At 37.4% G+C, this 21,583-nt stretch overlaps 1 protein-coding gene across 1 annotated transcript in view; it reads right to left on the reverse strand.

Annotated features, from left to right (window-relative positions):
- pde4ba (phosphodiesterase 4B, cAMP-specific a) overlaps positions 1 to 21,583 on the reverse strand; it is a 183,200-nt gene that overhangs the window by 145,856 nt on the left and 15,761 nt on the right. The window contains exon 2 of the mRNA XM_044201019.1: positions 15,153 to 15,249. Within this exon, the coding sequence (XP_044056954.1) occupies positions 15,153 to 15,194 (42 nt within the window). The 5' untranslated portion in view covers positions 15,195 to 15,249. The remainder of the gene's footprint in view (positions 1 to 15,152; positions 15,250 to 21,583) is intronic.

Consider the following 21,583-nt stretch of genomic DNA (forward strand, 5'->3'; position numbering starts at 1 on the left):
TTTTTTCACTCATCACTCCTCCGAAGCCTCCACTCTTTCCTTCCGCCTTATTTAGTGGCTTAATTTGTCTTGTTAGCGTGTTCTGTCTGTAGCAAACTGATTGTAGGGCATAAACAACCATGTTTATTCCTCAGCTGTGCTGTCTAATTTACATGTAAGTCTGAAGGGCATGATAAATCTTGACTGTCTCTGTTGTCTCATCAGGGGTTTACACTTCTGAAAAACTGGGCCGTATTTATTGAGACACTTCTAGAAATCATTCTCAGCTTGACAAGAACTAAAAATACCACCTTGACACTTTCAAAAAAGAAGCAGAAATGTTCTCCTTAGCTTTTATCCACAACTACTCGTTTTACAATCAGTGTATTTCCTTTTTTCCATGTTTATTCAAAAATCTGTTAACCAACCTGGTAAATTCCTTCTTTTCCTAAGGCTATCCCCAAACCACTCATAACCTTCCTGTCAAATATAGGCTGTGCTTGTTAATTATTTTGGGAAGCACAGGTTTGATGCAGGTGGAGTTAGAAACTAAAATAGCTGCACTTCATCATGTGCTCAGCAACAGAGGCATACCATTTTTAAAAAGCAGAGACAGATCATTCATCTTTTTAGAGTCTTTGGAGTTGAAAACTTGATTAATCGATATGAACTGACTGAAAATTAGCAACTATTTTGCTAATCAATTAATACTTTAAGTCATTTTCAAGTGAAAATGCCAAATATTCCCCAGTTCCAGCTACTTTATTTTGTGAGGATATACTGCTTTTACTGCTTAACAGTAAATTGAATATTTTTGGGTTTTGGACTGTTGGTTGGACAAAACAAGACATTTGAACATGTGATATTAGGCTTTAGGAAATTGTGATGGACACTATTTTCTGATGTTTTATTGACCAAATAATTAATCAAGAAAATAATATGCAGATTATTTGATCCATCCATCCATTAGTTATACCCGCTTGTACAGTGATTTCTATTTGCCTTCCCCCGCCTACTCACGGCTTCTGTGCATCAAAAAACTAACTACACAATGCCAGCGATCGTGATGGAAGCATTACGACCTCAATTCATTCTTACTTTATGTATAGTATGAGTTATTGTGACATAGTGTAGCTTGCTTTAAGTAGTGTGGGTGGTGACTTACATTTTCCGACCATTCATTCACTATTGGTGGTACCAGATACAGCAAATGCATTTGGGGACTTGCTGTGTTCTTGAAAAACTCAGCATACTCAATGTTTGCCTCCAGCCATACACTGCAGATTAGGATATATGCTTGAAGAATATTAATGCAGATATTTTTCAGTTGTACTGAATAAAGACTTCACTTATTGTATTTCACAGTGCGACAACTCCCCTGTGTTTTTGTATTTAGCAGTTGTTTTTCATTGAGTGCTGCTGTTTAGCAATTCGGTCAGGTACCAGAAACCAGTTTAGTTTCTTGTATCAAATTCTTGTACTTGTATAAGCTCCGTAGATTAGTGCTGTGTAATACTGTATAATGTCTATTGCTGTAATGGCTTTATTCTACCTATGTGGTATGACACTGGAATTGGGTGTCTGCAACGTGTGGACTATGTCTTTGACAACCAATATCCTATATTAAAGTCATCCTCATCATTGATAATCAATCAGTTAATCATGGCAAATACTGTGCAAATACTGCAAATACTGTGCATGCAAGGTTTGGCAGGGCAGCTTTTTGTGCCTTTGGTGTTAATAAGGTGGTTTGTTTTGAATTGTGCTGTAAAAGATACTTAAATCATCTTCATACATTTTTCATTTTTGTTCATCTCATTATACAAACTAAACAATGTCTGTGGATTTTTCTTATTTAGTCAAAACTTTAAACTTTAACTTTTATATTAATAAATTAATAAACTTTAATATTAATTCAAAATATACAAGTGGAAAAACTTAAAAACTTTATAAAACGCTCCATTATTCAAAAGTTACCACCTACTGTATAACTACATATAATGATAGGAAATGAATACTAATCCTAAATTAAATTGCTCTACTTCCTCAGTACCTCCTCAATACAGTACCTAATCAAACCATTGTCCTGTCCTCTATTCGCCTAAACCTGGACAACACTTAATTAGAGACAAGACTCAACAAACCCTAAAACTCCAAAGTTTGATTTAGGTACTGACTTGCGTAGATTTGAATTTTCCCAGCATTACTTGGCAGTTTATATCTTTACTTTTCTTTACTATAAACTTTAAGCATGATTTCTAAGAATGTTTCTGATATGCTTGATAAGTAGTAGACCTGTGAATTCTTGCTTGGTATTCAAAGAAGGATCTATATTTCAAAGTCAATAATAAATGTAACACTGTAATTAAAACAATCCATCATTCTGACTCATTCCTCGTCTTGAAGGTGAGGAAGACCTTGTTTTGAGAAAACACAGCTGAGAGACAAATTAGCTTAGCAACTGCTGCATAGAAGAATATAGAATATAAATATATGGCAACCATTAAAAGGAAGAAGCATTATGTAATGAAATACAAAGCAGTAAAAAAGTGGTTTCTAAAATTAAAATAGGCTCTGCTGCAGTGCCCTCTGTAAATATAAAAAAATAAGAAACAGAAGAAACACAAAGAAAATAAAGTATTGCTTTAAGTTGATAGTTATTTGCTTTGAGAGATGGAGAGTCATGAGTAAAGAGGAAGGAAATACTTTTCTATGACAGCTCAGAGAAGAGATAGTGTGGTGGAAAGGCAAGGACAAAGTGAGATATGGCAGTGATAAGAACTGCACTGCGGAGCAGAGAGGATAAAGAAAGGAAGCAGGATGTTGGTAATATTAGATGAGAGAAGGCTAGCAGAGAGAGAAAGAAATAAAATCACATATATACATGATATAAATCACATACAACACAGAAGAAATACCAGAGCAGAGTGAAAGACATATGTATAAAAACACTGCTAGAGCTCAATACTCAGAAGCAATCATATCTCAGATCAGATGCCCTTATAGTAGCAATCATACTGAAGAGAAAAACAGAGGACTGCTAGATGCTGGATGCCTGCCAATGCCTGAGCCCTTGTAACTCTTAAAATGGATTTCTAGGTTAAGGTGTAATGGACTTCTTGATTTGTTGCAAATACATAGTCACATGATAGTGTGAGTTGCTCTGGATATATGTACCAACATATTACAGTTCATCTATGGCTGTTGTAGAAGCCACCACACTTAACAGCTCTATAACACCTGAATCATGACAGCACAAAAGTTGAACAAGGCCAACTTTTTTAAAATGTGAGTCACTTCCTTTTTGCCTTTACATAATCCTCTTTTTCTCTCTTTCTTTCACAAAATTGTGAGGTAGCATTTGATCGACTGATAGAAGAAAGAACTATGTGTGAATTGAAAGTCCTGAAAGTGTCTGACTCATCAGACATGAAGCTGTGACCAGGTTCACTTAATATATTCAAAGATGAGAAAGGTCCAGAAAGTAAAGCATACAGTTGGTAATTTGCCTATGTATTTACTTTTCTTTACTTATACAAGATTGGGTTGCACCAGCTATTTGTGAATCCATTACAAAGTTTGTGTGTGAAATCCTTAGAAAGTTATTAGTACCTACTAACTGGCTTCAAATTAGTGATCTACTAAATTAGGTTGCACTGTTAAAAGTTAAGGAATGTCTTAGCTAGTAAAGACAATGAACAATTTTGTTGCTAGGAAACATCTGTAGTGCCATCCAATCAAAAACAATTAACTCTGTAAACAGGAAGTCACTAGCATCATGAGCTGTTACATTACTTCAAAATGTAAAGGTAGGTTCAGACAGAAAACAAAGCGAATTTTCGCCAGACCATTCATGTTGATTCACACCAAACAACCAATGTACCAACTGTACAGACGTTAGCTGTAAGCTAACTAGCAACTTACGCACAGACCCGTGTGTTTGGGTGTCTGTGTGTGTTTGTGTGACAGCTCGGACTCTGTCTGAACTCACCAGAAACCCCAGTTCTTTATGTTATTTCCCTTCAGTCGCGCTCCCTTTCCCTCTTATTTTTATACATTTATGAAGAAGATTCATAAAACGCAAATTTTTCACTCAAGGTGAAACATTTTTCAACCCGTGCGATTGCTTATTTGCATTAATTAGCGTCACCCCAAGCAAATTTGCATCTGAGCGCGTACTTCACTTTGTATGCAATTGCGTCGCATCTATAATTCACCTCACATTCTGTCTTAACACAATTAGTTTTAGTGAAACAAGCATCATATATTAAACTGCCAAACCACCATTAAACTGCCAATCTGCTATAAATGTAGGTATCATGAATACACAAAAAAATATGTATTTCAAAATTATTAGTCTAGTATTCATGCAGTTTAGAGTGAGAGAGAAATAGCGATTACGCAATCTAAGACATAATTTGGTCAATTAGTCTAACGTTATTAGCATAAAGATTTGCAATTCATTTGTGTTATTTTTGTGAAATTTAATTTCAAATCTTCTAGTTTACATCGTTATTAAACAGCATTTTAAGTGGCACGTCATATGTTGAAAATATTACCTCTTCAAATCTAAACAGGTCATGTATTAGCAGTGTCAGTTGGCTCAGTTAGCTATATTACAGTTGGCAGTTACTGGATGTAAATATATACTAACATCTAATTTTAGTTAATTTAAATTTATTGATGTGTCAGTCTCCACTTAGTATAGAAGTATAGACTTGCATTATAACTTTGGGACATAGGTGTAACAGGGCCGAAGCTCCGTAGAGCAACCAAAGACTTTGCCGAGGAAGCAGAGAAGAGCAGCTTCTGGCTGAAGAGGAAGGACTGGGGTCCATCAAACAAGGAGGGCAGCTGCAGGGGGTGGTAGGGAAACATCCAGGCCACTGCTCCACCACCAGAAGATGTACTGGGGTTAAAGGAGTGAAACACGATGACCCTGCAGCTGACCCCATGTCACACCCTGTTGGGTACAGTCCAATAACTAGGCTAAGTTTGAACTTAAGAACATCTGGTGCAACCATCTCCCAATTTAACAAGAATCAAACTAATTTGGCAGTTTTGAGCCAAAAAAAAAAAAAGATTATTACTAGTTTATTGGGTACACGCGTAATTTAATGTAACCCAATACAAAACCCCTGAAATATGCTTCTAATGTTAATTTTTTCATTTTTTTGTTGATACCATCAGATGGGTGTTGATTCAACCCTATGCTCATTTTTGAAGCTGTTCTTTAAGGTGTTTTTTTTTCTTTTATAAATTGGACAGCATTATATTGAAATGTGTTTCGAATATTTTGTCCACCAGTAGACAAATACTTCAGGCTAAACTCTCACCCTTCTTCCAAAAAAAAAATCTTACTTAAATGATACGTAGGAGACACAGGAATCTGACAGTGAAACAATTTTGCACTGTAAAAACTGAGGTAGGACTGCTGCTTAGCCTTTATTCATTCCTCCCACGTACGCTACCTGCTATCCATAGATGACCTTCAACTGCTGTGATGTGTGTGTGTGTGTGTGTGTGTGTGTGTGTGTGTGTGTGTGTGTGTGTGTGTGTGTGTGTGTGTGTGTGTGTGTGTGTGTATCTGTAGGGCAGGAGAAGGATGGGTCAGGTGCAGAAGTTCATTAGCCCATTAGCAGCATCACCCCCATGGCCTTTTTGTCTTCCTGGGACCACTAAGTACTGAGACCGTGACATACTCATTAGTCTCACACACATACATATCATACAAATGAGAACAATGTCTATTTACCTCCCTTAGCATTTCATGCGCGCACACTAAAACACACAGCAGCCAGGTCACAAGGCCTCAGCTGTTGGATGAGATTAATATAGAGACAATAATGTACCTTTTCAGCCTTGTCAACACTAAATTTATACTCAGACCATACAACACACATCTGTCACAGCCTTTTGAGACTCACCAGAAAAACAACAGCATTGGTCATTTGTTCAAACAGTGACCTTAAGCAACCTTTTGCTGTCATATGATTTATTCCCTCTACATTACATCCTCTACAGAAAAACAAACAGCACAAGTTATAGTCGCCTATGTTCATGAGATAAAACAAAGCAGGAAGGAGCATGATGTCTTTATACCACCAAAAGTCCTTGTAAGGGCACAGGAGACTAGGATTTGTGTCCAGTCTCCTATAAACAGTACTGGTTTACGTTAACCATGAAGATGATTTTTCTCTAACCATAAACCAGTAGTTTGCATGCACCAACCTACAAATGGGGCACTAAATCAGCAAACGTGGGTCACTTTAGAATGCATAGACAAACATCCTCATACCTTAAAAACAAAACAGCTGTTTCAAGTAACTTCTTGGAAGTGGAAGCTTTTCCAAGGGTATACAAGCTGAGATCTTAAGGTGTTGAATGGTTTGTGGCATAGCCTGACCAATACTGAATTTTTGAGGCTGATACTGATATAAATATTTGAGTATTATATTATTATAGTATAGTATTATACAATATTAAGTTAAAAAAATTACATATCATCTGATTTTTTTCTGTACATAAACACAAAATTAAAACTCAGTACACCGCACATTTGGTGAATAAAGCATGGTGTACTGGACAAGAGTTGTGCAACGTGTATTAATTTTGATGGACTTGCATTGAAGCTCACACTGGTCTGCACCTTGCTGTGTGTGCACTCTCAAAGTAAGAAATTGTTTACATAAACACATAAGATAAATAAGTGTCTTCATATGGATTCCTTGAGTTCCAAATATTGTATCACAGATTCTTTCTGATGTTTTACGGGGGAACTTTATAAGCATACTGAAAAAAATCTGTAGTTCACATAACTAGTAGCCAGATAATTCCATCTAATTAAATATGAAGTTTTTAACAGTTATTAATAAGATCTCTTTTTTTATAAAGGGCGCTGCTTAAAAGCAAATGTCAGTTTAAAACAGTTCATTAACTAAATGAATGAGCATGACCACTTGTCATATCTGTCAGATGGTACAGACAATATTTGTACGTTTTCATACTATCTATACCCAAGACAGAATAAAATTTAATTTTGCTTATTATACAGGTTTTGTAGACTAATGAGAAAACGTGGTGTCCAGATAATGTTAATTACAAAATCAAATAACTAAAGTAGGCTACACAACTCTCACATCTATCTAAGGTTATTTATTATTTTATTTGGAAGTTTTGGTAGGAGAGACTTTTTCAAAACTCTCTTTAGAACAAAAACTTGAAATACTTTTATGATTAACTTGGGATTAGTGAAAGTGAAGCACTCAGCTAGGAGAAACTTTTACATTTCTCACTCCCTCTGAGCTGACATAGACTGTAAACTATCTACCTTTCAAATAATTGCTTTCTTAAACCACCTATTTATATTATTTGTGATTTTTCTCTGTTAGCATAATGCATCTCAGGGCATCCTGAGATGCATTATGCGCATTTCTCACCCGCCCCCACTCACACCCAAATCCCTCTGCACTCTCGCCATTTCGACACCAAGGCAACAAAACAACAGGGAGGAAATGAAGAGATAAGCTGAGAAAACAACACCTGCTTCCCATCAGCTATAGAGGGGGAGGTACAGAGAGTGGGAGAGGGAAGACGGAATGGGCTGTTGGTAAGGAGCGGTGGAGAAAAAGGTCTGAGAGAGGAAAGTAAGTGACAGGATAACAGTAAGAAAGGAGAGAACAGCTGGGGCAGGGCAATGAGAGGGAGGACTTGCATAGAAGGGTGACTAAAGCAGAGAGAAAGTGAGGAAGGGAGGGGGATAGCTGGAGAGAAGAGAGTAAAAGAAGGATGAGTGAGAACTGGAGAAAGAGGGAGGGGAGCACTGGGAGAGCTACTGAAAGAGACTGATTAGTATTGTATGAAATAAGACATTCACAGATATTCATCTGCAGCTCAGCATATCTTGCTGTATGTACCTGCAGTATGCAGTACAGTACATACTGTGCATTTTCTACACACACACATATCAAGCAGACATATATGTATAAGCATGCTTGCAAATACATTCATGGTTTACAACTAAAATGTTGTTAGAATAGATGAATAAAACAAACATGATGGTTGGTTGACATGTATTTGTGCTCTCAGTGTCAGTGTGTGTTTGTATGCTGATGTATTTAAGATGGATGCAAAAAAAAAGCACAACCACTGTCACATGAAAGTCACATTTAAATAAAATTTTCAGATTGGTGACTGTCCCTTTTTTGTAGTTATTGTTAATGGCTCCAACCAAGTCAAAGTTTGTTAAATGAATCAGCAGATTTAAAAGAAAAAAAATCAAACAATATAATAAAACTTTGGATTCGAGAAACGCTTTACAAGATTTTCATGCAACAACAGAGCTAGGGTTGGACTTTGAAAAAAAGGCCATTTCAGGTCTAATAACTCCAATCGGTTCGATTTATAGGCTGCTAAAAGTGATGAAATATTCCCCCGAGGTTGACAGAGGAACAGGATATTAATAAAACTGTTTGGTGAATTAATATCTCTCCTTTCTTTCTTTTATCATCATCTTTTCTTTATTGCTGTGAAATAGCCTGATCCTCGTGTCTCAGACAAGAGATAAAATAAATTGCCTACTTTCCCTCTCTGTAACAATGTGTCACGTGTAATAAATTTAGCTTGTCGGAGGGTTCAGTACAAAAACACGTTCAGTTTAATTCGCTGAAGGCTATTTTCAAGAGATTTCAGCTTCATTTATTTAGTATGCATGCATGAACAGTTTATTGGAGAGACAGGGAAGACAGTTGAGATGTAACAAAGGATGAGAACCAGATTGATATCCAGACTGAATCCATGTTGTTGCTCTGTTAATGCTCTTCTGAGAATCATCATCATCCCCCTCAAAAGAAGCATTTTGTCTTTTATTCGATCAGTGTTTCCATGTGTCTGAGCGTTGTTGACATTGAGTGAACTCTATGATAAAAACATCTAAAGTTTTATGACTAATAATCTCTAGTCTAATTTAGACATTCATGAAGTAAACATCCTGCCAACATTTTCTGCTTTTCTCCCTATAACATATCTTAACCACAAAAATCCAATTACACATATAAACTGCTGTGGAGCTCAAACAATCAGTCCATTAATTGGTTTGTCAATCATCAGAATCTTAATAAGCAACAATTTTGATGATTCATTACTTTCATGACTTTGTTAGTAAGTAATTTTCTGAGCAAATATGCCAAAAAATGTACTGGTTACATCTTCTTAAACATCAAAAATATTTATTCATCAAGCTCAACAACTGATTTAAGAATGATATGGATGAAACAGGATTTTAAAAAGCATTTATATTTGACTAAATTCACTTTATCCTCAGCCTTTCTATGAGCTTGTGTAGAAAACTGTTATTGATATTATGAAATACCTTCTTACTGCAGAAGTGTTGCTCTCACTTTCACAACCATTGTTATATATACCGGGTTATATTAAATAAAATATCCTATTTTTTTTTAGTGCAGGGAACCTAAAACACCACACTGATTACATAACAGCAGGACATTCAGAGAATGACAAGGCGTGAGTTCAAAACAATGCCATGTGATAGACTGACAATGACTGACTTGCAAAGTGCAAGAGGTCTAGGTTGTATAATCCCAAGGTGCCACAGTAGAGAAGATTTATAGTTGCTGTGGTAACCAGACCTGACCACACACAAAAGAGCGATAGAGAGGGCGGACGAAGATTACAGTGTTTGTTAGGACCGATATAGGAACAATGGAGGGAGGTGAGATAGATATCATTAAAGAGAGAGAGAAGAGTGACAGAGAACAAGACAGCGCAGAGAGGATGGGAAGAAGGGAGAGAGAAAGTACTGAACTGTTGATTTCGCTGGCTAAGATTCAACCGTCAGCTTCCAAGCGCTCTAATTGGAGAATGAACAGCTGTTCAGTTTGACCTGCGCTCCCTGGAACTACAAGCTCAACTGCCAGAGTGGCAGAGAGAGAAGAGATTGAAGCTAAAAGAAGTGAGAGAAACTGCCTGGGAGAGGCAGCAAGAGAAATTAAGAGTCAGAAGGGAGGAAAAAATACATAAAAGAACGAGAGAAGACAACATGTCCTCAAAACAAACAACACCATATGTAATTTGTTATTGCCTTTTCAAAATGACTCATGAGTGTTTTCTGATCTGCTGCCCCTATGATCAGCACAACATCGTTTGTCAGTGCCTTCCAAAACTGTTCCATATGGTCATTACAAACATGATCAGCCACTTCTATGGTTAAGGTTTGGTTAGGTTTAGGCAAAAAAAACTACTACGTTTAATGGAATAGTTCGACATTATGGAAATATTCGCTTTCTTTCAAGGGGGGCCATGGGCACACAGGAAGCGGAAGTGCCGCAAAGCACCGCGCTAGGTCATTTCTCCTGAGAGCGGTAGCCAGGCTGTTCAAACCAGAAGCACATTTCTCCGCGTCGGTCAACAAGCAATTCTGCTCCTCTGCTCTTTCCTAATGACAATAAAGAGCTGATCATTATAATAACCTCATGAATTTATAACTTAAAGCTATTTATGTGTTTCTGCGTCTGTTTGGGCGTCACTTCTTCTGTAACAATGAAGTTAAAAGGATCACCTTGTGTGATGATCGGTGGGGAAGGGCACACTGTGTGTGTCTGCTCATCTCTCTCACTCTCTGTTCAGAGACAACAAATATGTGACTGACAAGTATATAATTTAAAATACACAACCATAAACAGCCGTGGTACTATTTCCAATAATTGGGGAGGGATCACTCCAGGAGAACAGGAGGGAGAAGAGGAGAGCAATCAAAAGTGCTGGCAAGCATGGGATATTATTTGTCAGAATCAGATCATTTACAGTATATCATACATAATATCAATTTATATCATTTATAATAGATTATCAGTGTGTTTTCTTGCCAGATTCACTCACGGCACGCAGAAAAAATAGACCAGATGCTGAAAATGTCGCTGCTGAGCAGCGCGCTCTGTCTGAACAGCCCAATTGGTTAACATGCGCAGAAAGTAAGCGAGCAGCGCTATGGGGCGCTTCCGTGTCCTGTGTGTCCCTGCCGTATCGAGTATCGAGTATTAGATCGATAACACTCCTGTCTGTGCGTTGCAAATGGTGCTGAAGCTCTTCGGCAGTCAGCTTAGCTTAGCATAGACACTAGAAGCAGAGGGAAACAGCTAGCCTGGCTCACCCCAAAGTACTGTAACTCACAACAACCTCACAACAAAAAAGCTAAACTGTTGTTCATCAAAACACATTTCTGTAGCACTTAAGTCCCCCTAAAACCACAAATTGCTGTATTAAAAAAATACTTGGTAGGGGTTAGGATTGTGATCAAGATTAAAAGGAGGTATAACTACATCAGGATACGTCCCCCTTTGATTCTGACACATAACTGTCATAATTTGCACCATCATAAGAGCTCAGGTAAATGAAAACAGGTTGTTTACTAACAAAAATAACATTTACCACAGCACTATATAACATTGACACGAACTGTAAGCTACCAAGAGTTATATAATTTCATACTTAGCTCTGTGATAATAGCTGTGAGGGTCTGTTATTTGCATATTTTGCTTAATTAATTGCTAGATAATGGTAATAACACCTCTAACAAGTGTATTTGGCCAGCGTAATTCAAAATAAGTCCTCTAATAACAGTAATTAAATATTTATGCAAAAAGTGGACTTTATATATTACATTTTAAGGACCTGCATACATTCTGGTTTAGTAAAACCCTTTGAATTCCAAAGTAAAAATATTACTGACTTGAATCAGAGGAGACAATGATGTTCACAGGTTAAATTGAAGCTATAACCTCTGATGGATATTTTACAGAGTGTGGAAGATGAGAGTTATGTGTGCACAGACACACTTCCCTGCGAACCTCAGGAAATAGATTTTAATTGAATGAGGAAAAGGTTGGCCAAATGCTCAAAGCACCTGTAATTGTGTATGCACCTGTGCAGATGAGTATTTACATAAATATGCAGAGTCACATACCAGTGGTGGCATGCATTCAAGCACACCCACAAAGACAAGCACATTCACACAGACACACACACATACACATATACAGAGATGGGGAGTCAGAGCTGATCACATCAGAGCTGGTTAGCTATGTTCTGCATGGCAATGAGGTCATTAGGTCTGTGGGGCACTAATGAGTCCGCCCCTTAGCACACCACAGTCCAGTAACACACACACACACACACACACACACACAAGACAGACAGGAGTCAGACACACTCATATGAATGTATAGAGATCCAATCCTTGTGCACACTGATTCCTAATTACCTGCACATACACCCTCACTGTACACAAATAGCCTACAACACACCAAACTAATCCAATCTTCAGCTTCATGATGGGCGAAATCATGAATACAAACACTCACTGACACACACACTTACACGACTGAAATCTAATCCCAGCTAAGCATCACTATCTGAACCAAATCCTTTCTGTTAGAGCTGAAATCTAATAACAATGTCCTACTTCTGCACACTTAACCTCATTGATTCAGGAAACACTTAACGCTTTCACTGAAACATATACTGTAAATACACAGGCTTTATTGAACATGGCTAAATGCATTCATACAAGCCCATAACAAAGAAAGTATGGATTCTTTGTTTGCTTATCTGTTGTAACTATTCAGACAAACACCATGTTAGTAAATCGCAATTCCTAAAAGTAATTAATCATATGTTTAACCACGTACTGGACCCTCAAAATAATATGATTTTGTGTGATTTGTAGATAGGTCATCATAAATTCACTTTCAAGCCATTTCTTTTAAAACAATGACATTTAAAGCAAACAATTAGAAAATATATGCTTATTTTAAGAGAACAGTTCTATGTTTTGCTTATTTTAAAAGTGAATGGTGCAACATTTTGGGAAATCTGCTTATTTGCTTTCTTTCTGGCTCTAACCAAAGTTAAAAAATCTTTCTACCAGCACCTCTAAAGTTCAATAATTAAAATGTTCTAATACAAATGGAAAAAAGACAATTAGTGGTTTTAGGAGAAGTTATGTGCTTAACTATTTCTCTGCTGGTTGCCTGTGACAACAAGAGTTCTGGTTTACCAAGAAAGCGTTACAGCACATAAACTAATTTTTCCATTTCTGTTTGTGTATATATAAAACAAACAAAATATGGGTTAAGAGGCTTTAGAGGTGTTGGAAGGCTTTTTTTTTTACTTTGGATTGCTAGATGTTTCCCCTGGCTATCAATCTTTATGCTATGCTAAGCTAAGATAGCCAACACCGTATTTAACGCACAGACACAAGAGTGGTATCAATCTTCATATCAAACTCTCAGAAAGAAAGCGAACAAGTGTATTTCCCAAAATATTTCCATGGAAAACCTAGTTCTATATATTTTAAAGACACATACTAGTCTTAATCTAGAGCAGAAATATGCATGTCTCAGTGTCGCTCTGTACCATTAAATGTACAGTTTAAAAGCCTCAAAAAGCATGTGCTCAAAAACTTCAATATCTGTTTTTCAACATCCAACTAGTCCCTAAATTAGAATTTCCCTTTTCTCTTACCCTTCTCCACAGGAATGTATAAGTACAGCCTGAAATCCAGAACAATGCCTCCTGGAGCCGGTAAGAAACTGATGTCAAGTACACAACAGCTTGCCCAGATTCCAGTGCCAATGCTTGTCTCCCCTGTGACCACAGAAACCCAATACCAGGTGTGATAACAGGTGTGCCTTCATAAACTTACTGAACCGTCTAACAGGTAACACCATACACCCCTGCACTAAACTACTTTTGAGCTCCAAAATCTGCATCTGCCCTTGCCAAAGCAGAGAGCAGATACTCAGCTGATTCATTTGTTCTTTTTTATTGATAAAATAACTGTTACCATTACCACCATTATCATTAATGTATAATTATGATTATTATTATTATTATCATTATCAACATCAACATTCCTACACACACAGGGTCTCACATACATTTCTCTCCCATTTCCCTTCTCCAAACCCACACTGTGTTGCTGACAACTACATCGATGGGGTCAACCGGCTCAGGTGTGGTCGGCACCTCAGACACCCAAAGCTATGGCAAGATGTGTTGATTTGAGGAGTGTAGAAGTCTACTGCGATCACAGACCTTTAACTCCTTAAGGGTCTGGGAGCTGCTCTGGGAACAGCCTAGCCTTCATTTTTTGTTTCTGATCCAGTGGTTGAAAAACACATTACTGAGTTACTCCGCTGGACATATTTTCACTGAAAGCTGCTGAAAGCTTAACAACAGTACGTCCTCAAGAAAAGAGCTAAAAGTCAGGGTTAGAGGGTAAAGAGAATATATAAATGTACAGGTGCCATACACATTAGCTGCCCCAACCCTGTCTCCTACAAATTAATGCAAATTGATTTGCAAAAGCAATTTACATTCAGTTCCAATACAGATGGAGTGCGGAGTGTTCACAGTGTCGTGGAGTTCAGGGAGGTAGATGGCTGTTAAAAGTACTCGACTTTAACACAGGAGCCTTGAGTCTTTGTGTAATCTTATACATCAAGTCACGATTTACTTTCTCAATTCATGAACACAATTTCTCCCTTTGCTTTATCAAGTGATTTAGTAGCTTTAACATAACTATACTGTAGTTGCAGTGACCCACATTTTCTCCTAACCAAAATCAAGTGCTTTTGGTTGCGTAAACGTAATTATAAATACCTTAATATAGTACTGCACTGAATTACCATTGCATTCCTACATCGAATCACATGTGTAAGACCCATGAGTCAGAATGAAGGGAGAAGAGAGAAAGCACAAAATGGGAGCTATAGAGCTAACAGAAGAGAAACTTTGTGCAAGGGAGACATGACGGAGGAGGAGAGAGCCAGCCAATGCAAAGACAAGAGCTGTCAAAACACAGGGAGACTAACAAAGAGAGGAAAGATTGAGAGCATCAAGAAGCACACAGCTTACACTAGAAACTACATGACGTGTCCTGCTTTGTCAGTTAAAAACTCTTATTCCCCCTAATTGTTCATGATCTACACTTTTCCAAAATAAATCTACCTCTGTCTCTCTGGATTATCTGCTACTCTGTGTTTATGTCTCTTTTTCTGTCTCTATTATTGAACTGTCGTCAAAATGTGATTGATTGATCTCTGGTACAGCCTATTATGTAACTGGTGAGATATGTTGGGGACATGATGACTTACATTGTTTGGAGACACCGTGAGAACACTCCTGCTTTTCCTCATTTTTCCTCGAGAGTATCTCCCTCGCTATCCAACCACGGCAGCTTCACATGTACACCTGGAAAACACAAATATACAAAGAAATGTTTATTTGGGGGGTGAGGGTTGAGCATTTTGTGATGCTTTTAAAGGAAGTTGCAATGAAAACTGTTGACAATGAGGTCAGTGGATTATCTTGAGTAATTGGACTTTGTTTCTTCATCTGCTGTTGATCTTTTTAAATGCCACATTGCTAGGTTAGGGGATACACCAGTATTAACCTTTACCTTTATTATAACCTAAACCTGATCTAAAGTATTTCCCCATCCAAGTTCTATTTCCTTCTTCTATTCCCCACCTTTTTGGTCAATATAAAGTAATACAAAAACATGTGTACACAAATACAGCTCCCTACACATCAATATTGAATTTATGAAAGTGTCTTTTTCAGTCATTTTGTTTTGTCTCCCTATAAGGAAGAGCAGAATAAAGCAGTCAAAACAAAAAAGCCTTGCCTTCAATATTGCTCCATTGAGGGGCATTTGGTAAGTGATACATCATAGCAATAAAACTGCTGTACGGCACACTGAAATTTCCTCAAGATGTACCACTATGTGATAATGTGCAAGATATTCTTAAAGGCCCCATAAAAATAACAGCAACCTGATTGCTCCCTTATTGAACTCATTTCTGTTTTATTTCCCTTTCCTATGACTCCCTACTGTCAGCAAAAGATGGTTCATGTAGAAAAAACTTCAATTATCAAAGTTTGATTGGAGCTGCTAAATTGGTGGTTTGAGAGTTTGCAACAGTGTGTAAGTAGTGGGTAAGAACAGATACAAAATCTATATAAATAACAACAATAAATATAATAAAATCATTATTTACACACCCTTTATAAAAACCAAGGTCACAAAGTGCTTCACACATGGTAACATATTAAAAATCTACAATAATAAAGGTAATGGAAAACTTATTGGCAACAAAAGACATTAACTGGACAAGAATAAAACAGGTCAAACTAATTCCAGTAATATAAGATAAAAGAAATAAAGAGACAGTTCAGGTAAAATAAAAAATAAAATGTTTTAAAAGCCCTCAAAGATTAGGTTCAAAAAGTATGTTTTAAGATGAGTTACTGACTCAACCTCAGGTTTATTTCCAAGTCGTTGCAGAGCCTCAAGGCCCTGACTATAAAGGCTCTGTTCCTTCTAGTTTAAAGCTGGGACTACAGAACAGACAAAAGACCTCTATCCGAGGATCCTAAGGGGACCTATGGGACTAAAAGGTCAAAATATAGCAAGTAGCAAGGCCATGGAGAGCCTTCGAGTTATTAATAAGATCTTAAAATCAATCCTAAAACATACGCCTGTGTAAGGTGATGTGGTCACGAATCTTAGTTCTGATTAGAACCCTGACAGCTGAGTATATATGGATGCACAAATTACACTGTCATATGGCTGACAAGTGATGTGACAACAGGAGGCGTGCTGTAGTGTCCTCTTGTTGCAATAAAACAAAGATGGCAGATCCCATGTAGTGTATTCAAGGGTAACAAGGGTAACTAAACAGACTTCAAGTAATAGATACAGCTGAAAAACTACAGAATAGAGGGGATGGAGATAGATTGAAAAGAAAACAAGAAAAAAACCCTCCATTTATACTAGTTTTTTAACCAAATCTGACACTTAGTGATTACTTAGACGTGTCTTAGACAGTTGCTAATATAGGACAGGCTCCATATTGCTGATTGGCTTTAAATAATGGGTAAATTAGACTCCTGTAGAGCTGAAACAATTACTAATCAAGTAAGTGTTTCAGCTGTGTGATTATTTGATCCACAGAAAGTTAATTTGCAAAAATGTTGATAATTGATTAATTGTTAAAGTCATTTCAAACTAAAACGCCAGAAACAGTCAGTAGTTCCAGCTTCTCAGGTTTTCTTGGTCTTTTGTTATAGTAAACTGAATTTCTTTGGTTTTTGGACTATTGGTTAGACAAAATAAGACATTTGAAGACATCAGCTTGGTATGTGGAAAATTGTGATGTGCATTTTTCCTTACTTTCTGATGTTGTAACCTGAATGATTAATTAATTAAATTATTTTTAATGAAAATAATCATCAGTTGCAGCCCTGGAGTCCTGCTTTCCATAATACCACTTGAGGTAACAGCCAGCAGAGGATGACAGCCTAAAAAATAAGTGAGTATGTCATATGTGAATGTTAAAGAACTACTCAAGTTGCCTGAACTGGGTCACAGGTTATAAAACACGCAAATGAATACTTATTACTAACAACAGTACGGCCATTTATCCGATTTTGTTGTTACTAATATCCCCAAATTACAGTGAACAGTCTCTGCTTTTAACCCACTGTAAGAATATCATTTTAAATATGTTATGTAATAAGATTACACAACCTTACTTTATAAACACAGCTACTATCTGACTACTTTTCAAGTATACAGAAAATATTGGGTATACACATGAAATACACTGCCAGCTGGTATAGAAAAAAAAAACACAGTCAACATATTGATCAGTGCAAAGAACAATAAGCATTTAATCCAAACACAAATTGTAAATTACAGTGTGTGTGTGTGTGTGTGTGTGTGTGTGTGTGTGGAGCAAGGGGTGGATCTTAACAGAAAAGTGAACACAAACCAAAATGAACACACATATTACACGTGACCAAAAATGAAACACACCATCTCCTTTACAACACCCATCATGTGTCCTTCGGCTCTTCATCTGATGTTTTCAGATAATCTTTCCAATCTCACTAATCTTTTGAGTTTTTCTCTCTTGCCTAGGCAAATTATACTTTTTCTTTTTGTAATTTTACCTCTCGATAACATGTGCTAATGAAACCTGAAGCAGCCTTAATGGTTCAGCACACTTAATTCCCCCCATGCTAATCATTCAAAAGCAGCAGACAAGATTGACTCCACAGCCATTGAGCCTGTCTCTAATGAGCCTATTCAGGCAGTCGTTAAAGGGCCTTAAGAACTCATATGTTCCTCCTTGACCCAGGATGGTCTCAGGATGGTTTTTCTTCAGTATAAGAAAATAGGGGGAGATGAAGATCAGCAGTGGCAAAAAGTAAAACAGAGGGAGGGCCTGACAGGAAAAGAAGATGAAAGAGACTGTTTTGGGGAAGAAATTAGATGAGGTTGGATTCAGAGAATGATATGAAGATGGAGACAGAGAATAGTAAAGAGAGCTACAAGCAAGCAGGTCAAAGAAGATTTAATGAATAAAACAGAAAAGGCCTAAGGTTAAAGAAAGAAGGATTAAAAAATGAGGTGTGAAATTAGGAAGCAGAGGGAGGAAGAGTCAGGTAGAAACCGCTAGGAAGACTACAGATGAGGTGTTTGTGTTTAAAGAATAGTTCAATATTTTGGGAAATAACAAATACACATATTCACTTTATTGCAGAGAGTTCAGTGAAAAGATCGACATCACTCTCATACCTATACGGTAAATATGTAGCTGGAGTAGCAATCGATTAATTTAGCTTAGCCGAAAGACTAGAAAAAAGGGGGAAACAGCTAACCTGGCTCTGTCCAAAGTTATCTGCCTACGAGCACCTCTAAAGCTCACTAATTAACACGTTATATCTCTTTGTTTAATCCCATATGAAATGGCAAATTGTAATTTTAACACTCTGGTTTGTGTACAGATTAAACAAATGAGATATAACATGTTTATGTGTGAGCTTTAGAGGCGCTGGTAGGTGGATATTGTTACCTTTGGACAGAGCAAGGTTAGCTGTTTCTCTTGAGCTGAGCTAAGCTAAGCAGCTACTGGCTCCAGCTTCATATTTACTGTACAGACAGGAGTGGTATCAATCTTCTCATCTAACTCGCCGCAAGAAAGGAATACGTTTATTTTACAAAATGTCAAACTATTCCTTTAGGCTGTATGCAAACAGGGTAATGTTGCCATGTTGTCAAATAGTAAAGGACAGTTCATGCCCTTGAAGCAGATGGACATCTTTCAGCTTGAACAGACAGTACAACCTTGAAGCCAAGATGAGACACCACTATTACGTAAAAACACCACCATCACAAGAAGAGCAATCACTGTAAAAGAACATACAGTATTCCTCTTAAAAGTATATACTTAAATGAAAAAAGAAAGACTTTCTGTTAGAATAATATTTCATCATATATTCCACCAGGTAATTAATTAAAAATGCCTTGTATATATATTTCATAAGAGGACATTATCAGTGGCAAGGCTTCTCTGTAGAGATGATGATCAGTTATCACCATTAGCAGAAAAATAGTGGGAACAGAGGAAATTTGTGTTTCAGAGCAGATCTGAAAATTGTGCTTGGCAGCACAGATGTAGAAAGCAGTTTATGAGCAGAGATTAGCACTGTTTTGGGGTATCCTAATTAGTGTTACTTCTGCCTAATTAACAGCATTAGGGCAGACAGGTGTGACAACAGAAGAAGACAATCACACACAAACATTTGAAAAATGTTGAGCCTTTAACGAAGCAAGCTAACGCATGCTCTCTGCATGTAAACAATACAAAAATGATCTCTTAAGCATGTGTTCAGCATGCAGAGTGCTGGGGAGATGCCTTTGTGTATATGTATACTTTGTTTGGCAATAACTTGTTAGTCACACGCCCACTAGAATGAACAATCGTAGTTGAGTAGTAGTAGTGGTAGTTGAGTTGAGTCCTCTGCTTTTCTCAAATGAGGAAGCTCTCTGTGACATGGCCTTCCCTTTGGCTTGCAGTCAAACTGAGAATGTGGCAGAGATGGCAACATGGAGCACAGCATCACAACTTTTCAAAGTGACTTTCAACAGTAAAGACACTTCTCTCACTGTGAATTCAGCAGACACTTTTTAAAGGTACATTTTTCTGAACAGAGTTGTCGGATGTCTTTTGCTTGGTGACAAACCCACACATTAAAGAATTTGAAAGAAAACCGTGATAATGGGACTGTAATACAGAAACTGCAAAGTAACATTCACTGCTGTGTTATATAATGTCATATTTTAAAGGGAGATTATTAGTGTTTATTGAATTTCTTTCCCTCATAATCATTGTTTTTACATTTGAAATGTTTTGCATTGATTACATTCTAATCACAGTGATATGGTACTGCTTTGTCAAAACTAAATAGAGGAGAAAGAATAAAGAAACAGCAGTTTGGTTAACAAGCTCTACTGCATTTTCCCTTTGCTGAGTAAAGTTTGACAAATATTTCAATGACAGCCTTTGCAGGTCATAGCGGTCCCTTGGGAGTCCACACTTTCTATATTTTTGTTTATCGCACAATTCGTGAGGTGACTGAACTTCTTGATCCTGTCTACAGCTCAGTATATGCATTGCAGCCTCACATCATTCGCTGTTTGGAAGAGCAGACTGTTTACTGGCAGGTGTACCTAATATAGCAGCTACTGAGTGCAGTATCCAGTTACTGTGCAAACTTTATTAATTTCTACCTAAGTGGTACTTGACTATAAGGCAAACATTTCCTCTCCAAGCCATCAGTCAGGCAATGGATCATACACAGAAATATCTGAAAAACTCCCCAGATTCCCCAGACTGCATATCACAGGTATTTAATTTAAAATGTTGCACAGGGAGACAATTTGTCACATCTCATCTTGTACCTCTCACACACACACACTCGGGTTCACATGCAACAACATCATTGGAAGGTGGCTTCAACAGAGCATGTTGTGTATCAGCCTAATAGAGCAGAGATAACAAGTGCTCTCTGCCTGCCTGTCCTGCTGACTGACTGGCCCAGTGGGACACCTGACAGAGGAAGAGAAACAGGATCTGAGCAGCTGGCTAGCTGGCAGTCTACCTCTCAGTCTACCCATCTTCTGGTTCACATTTATGTTACCTGACTTTAAGTTAGAGCCTGAAACTGTCTGCTTGTCAGCTGTTTGGGTCGGTTCTATTTTTTGCTCTTTGTTAGTTTAACTTTAAGGATTAAAAGACTGACTAAGGGGCTGTATAACGTGATGATCCAGGGGACAAATCAGTGCATGACAGCCAGTCTGGGTGGTGGAAGACTCAGTGGCACTTTTGAAAGAATTAATGTCCATTCCAATTAATGTGTGAAAATCCAAGGCGGAAATGAAGGGAAATCAAATGCTACAGAAACACAGCAGTAGCATTCAGCCTGTCTGCATTCATTCATTCACTATGATCTGTCATGCTCTTGCATCATGCCAATAGACAAAAGGCATGCAATAACAAAGATAAAATGTTGTATGGACAAATCCAACTGTAATAAAATGAAAAATAATCAGAATCAGAAATACTTTATTGATCCCTGAGGGGAAATTCTTTTAAACACACAAGTTACTCAAGTTTTGAAGAAAAAGGAAAGCTAAAAGATGGAAAAAGTAAGATAACGGGATCTCTTGGTCACA

This window comes from Siniperca chuatsi, linkage group LG6 (genome assembly GCF_020085105.1).
Source record: "Siniperca chuatsi isolate FFG_IHB_CAS linkage group LG6, ASM2008510v1, whole genome shotgun sequence".
NCBI lineage: Eukaryota > Metazoa > Chordata > Actinopteri > Centrarchiformes > Sinipercidae > Siniperca > Siniperca chuatsi.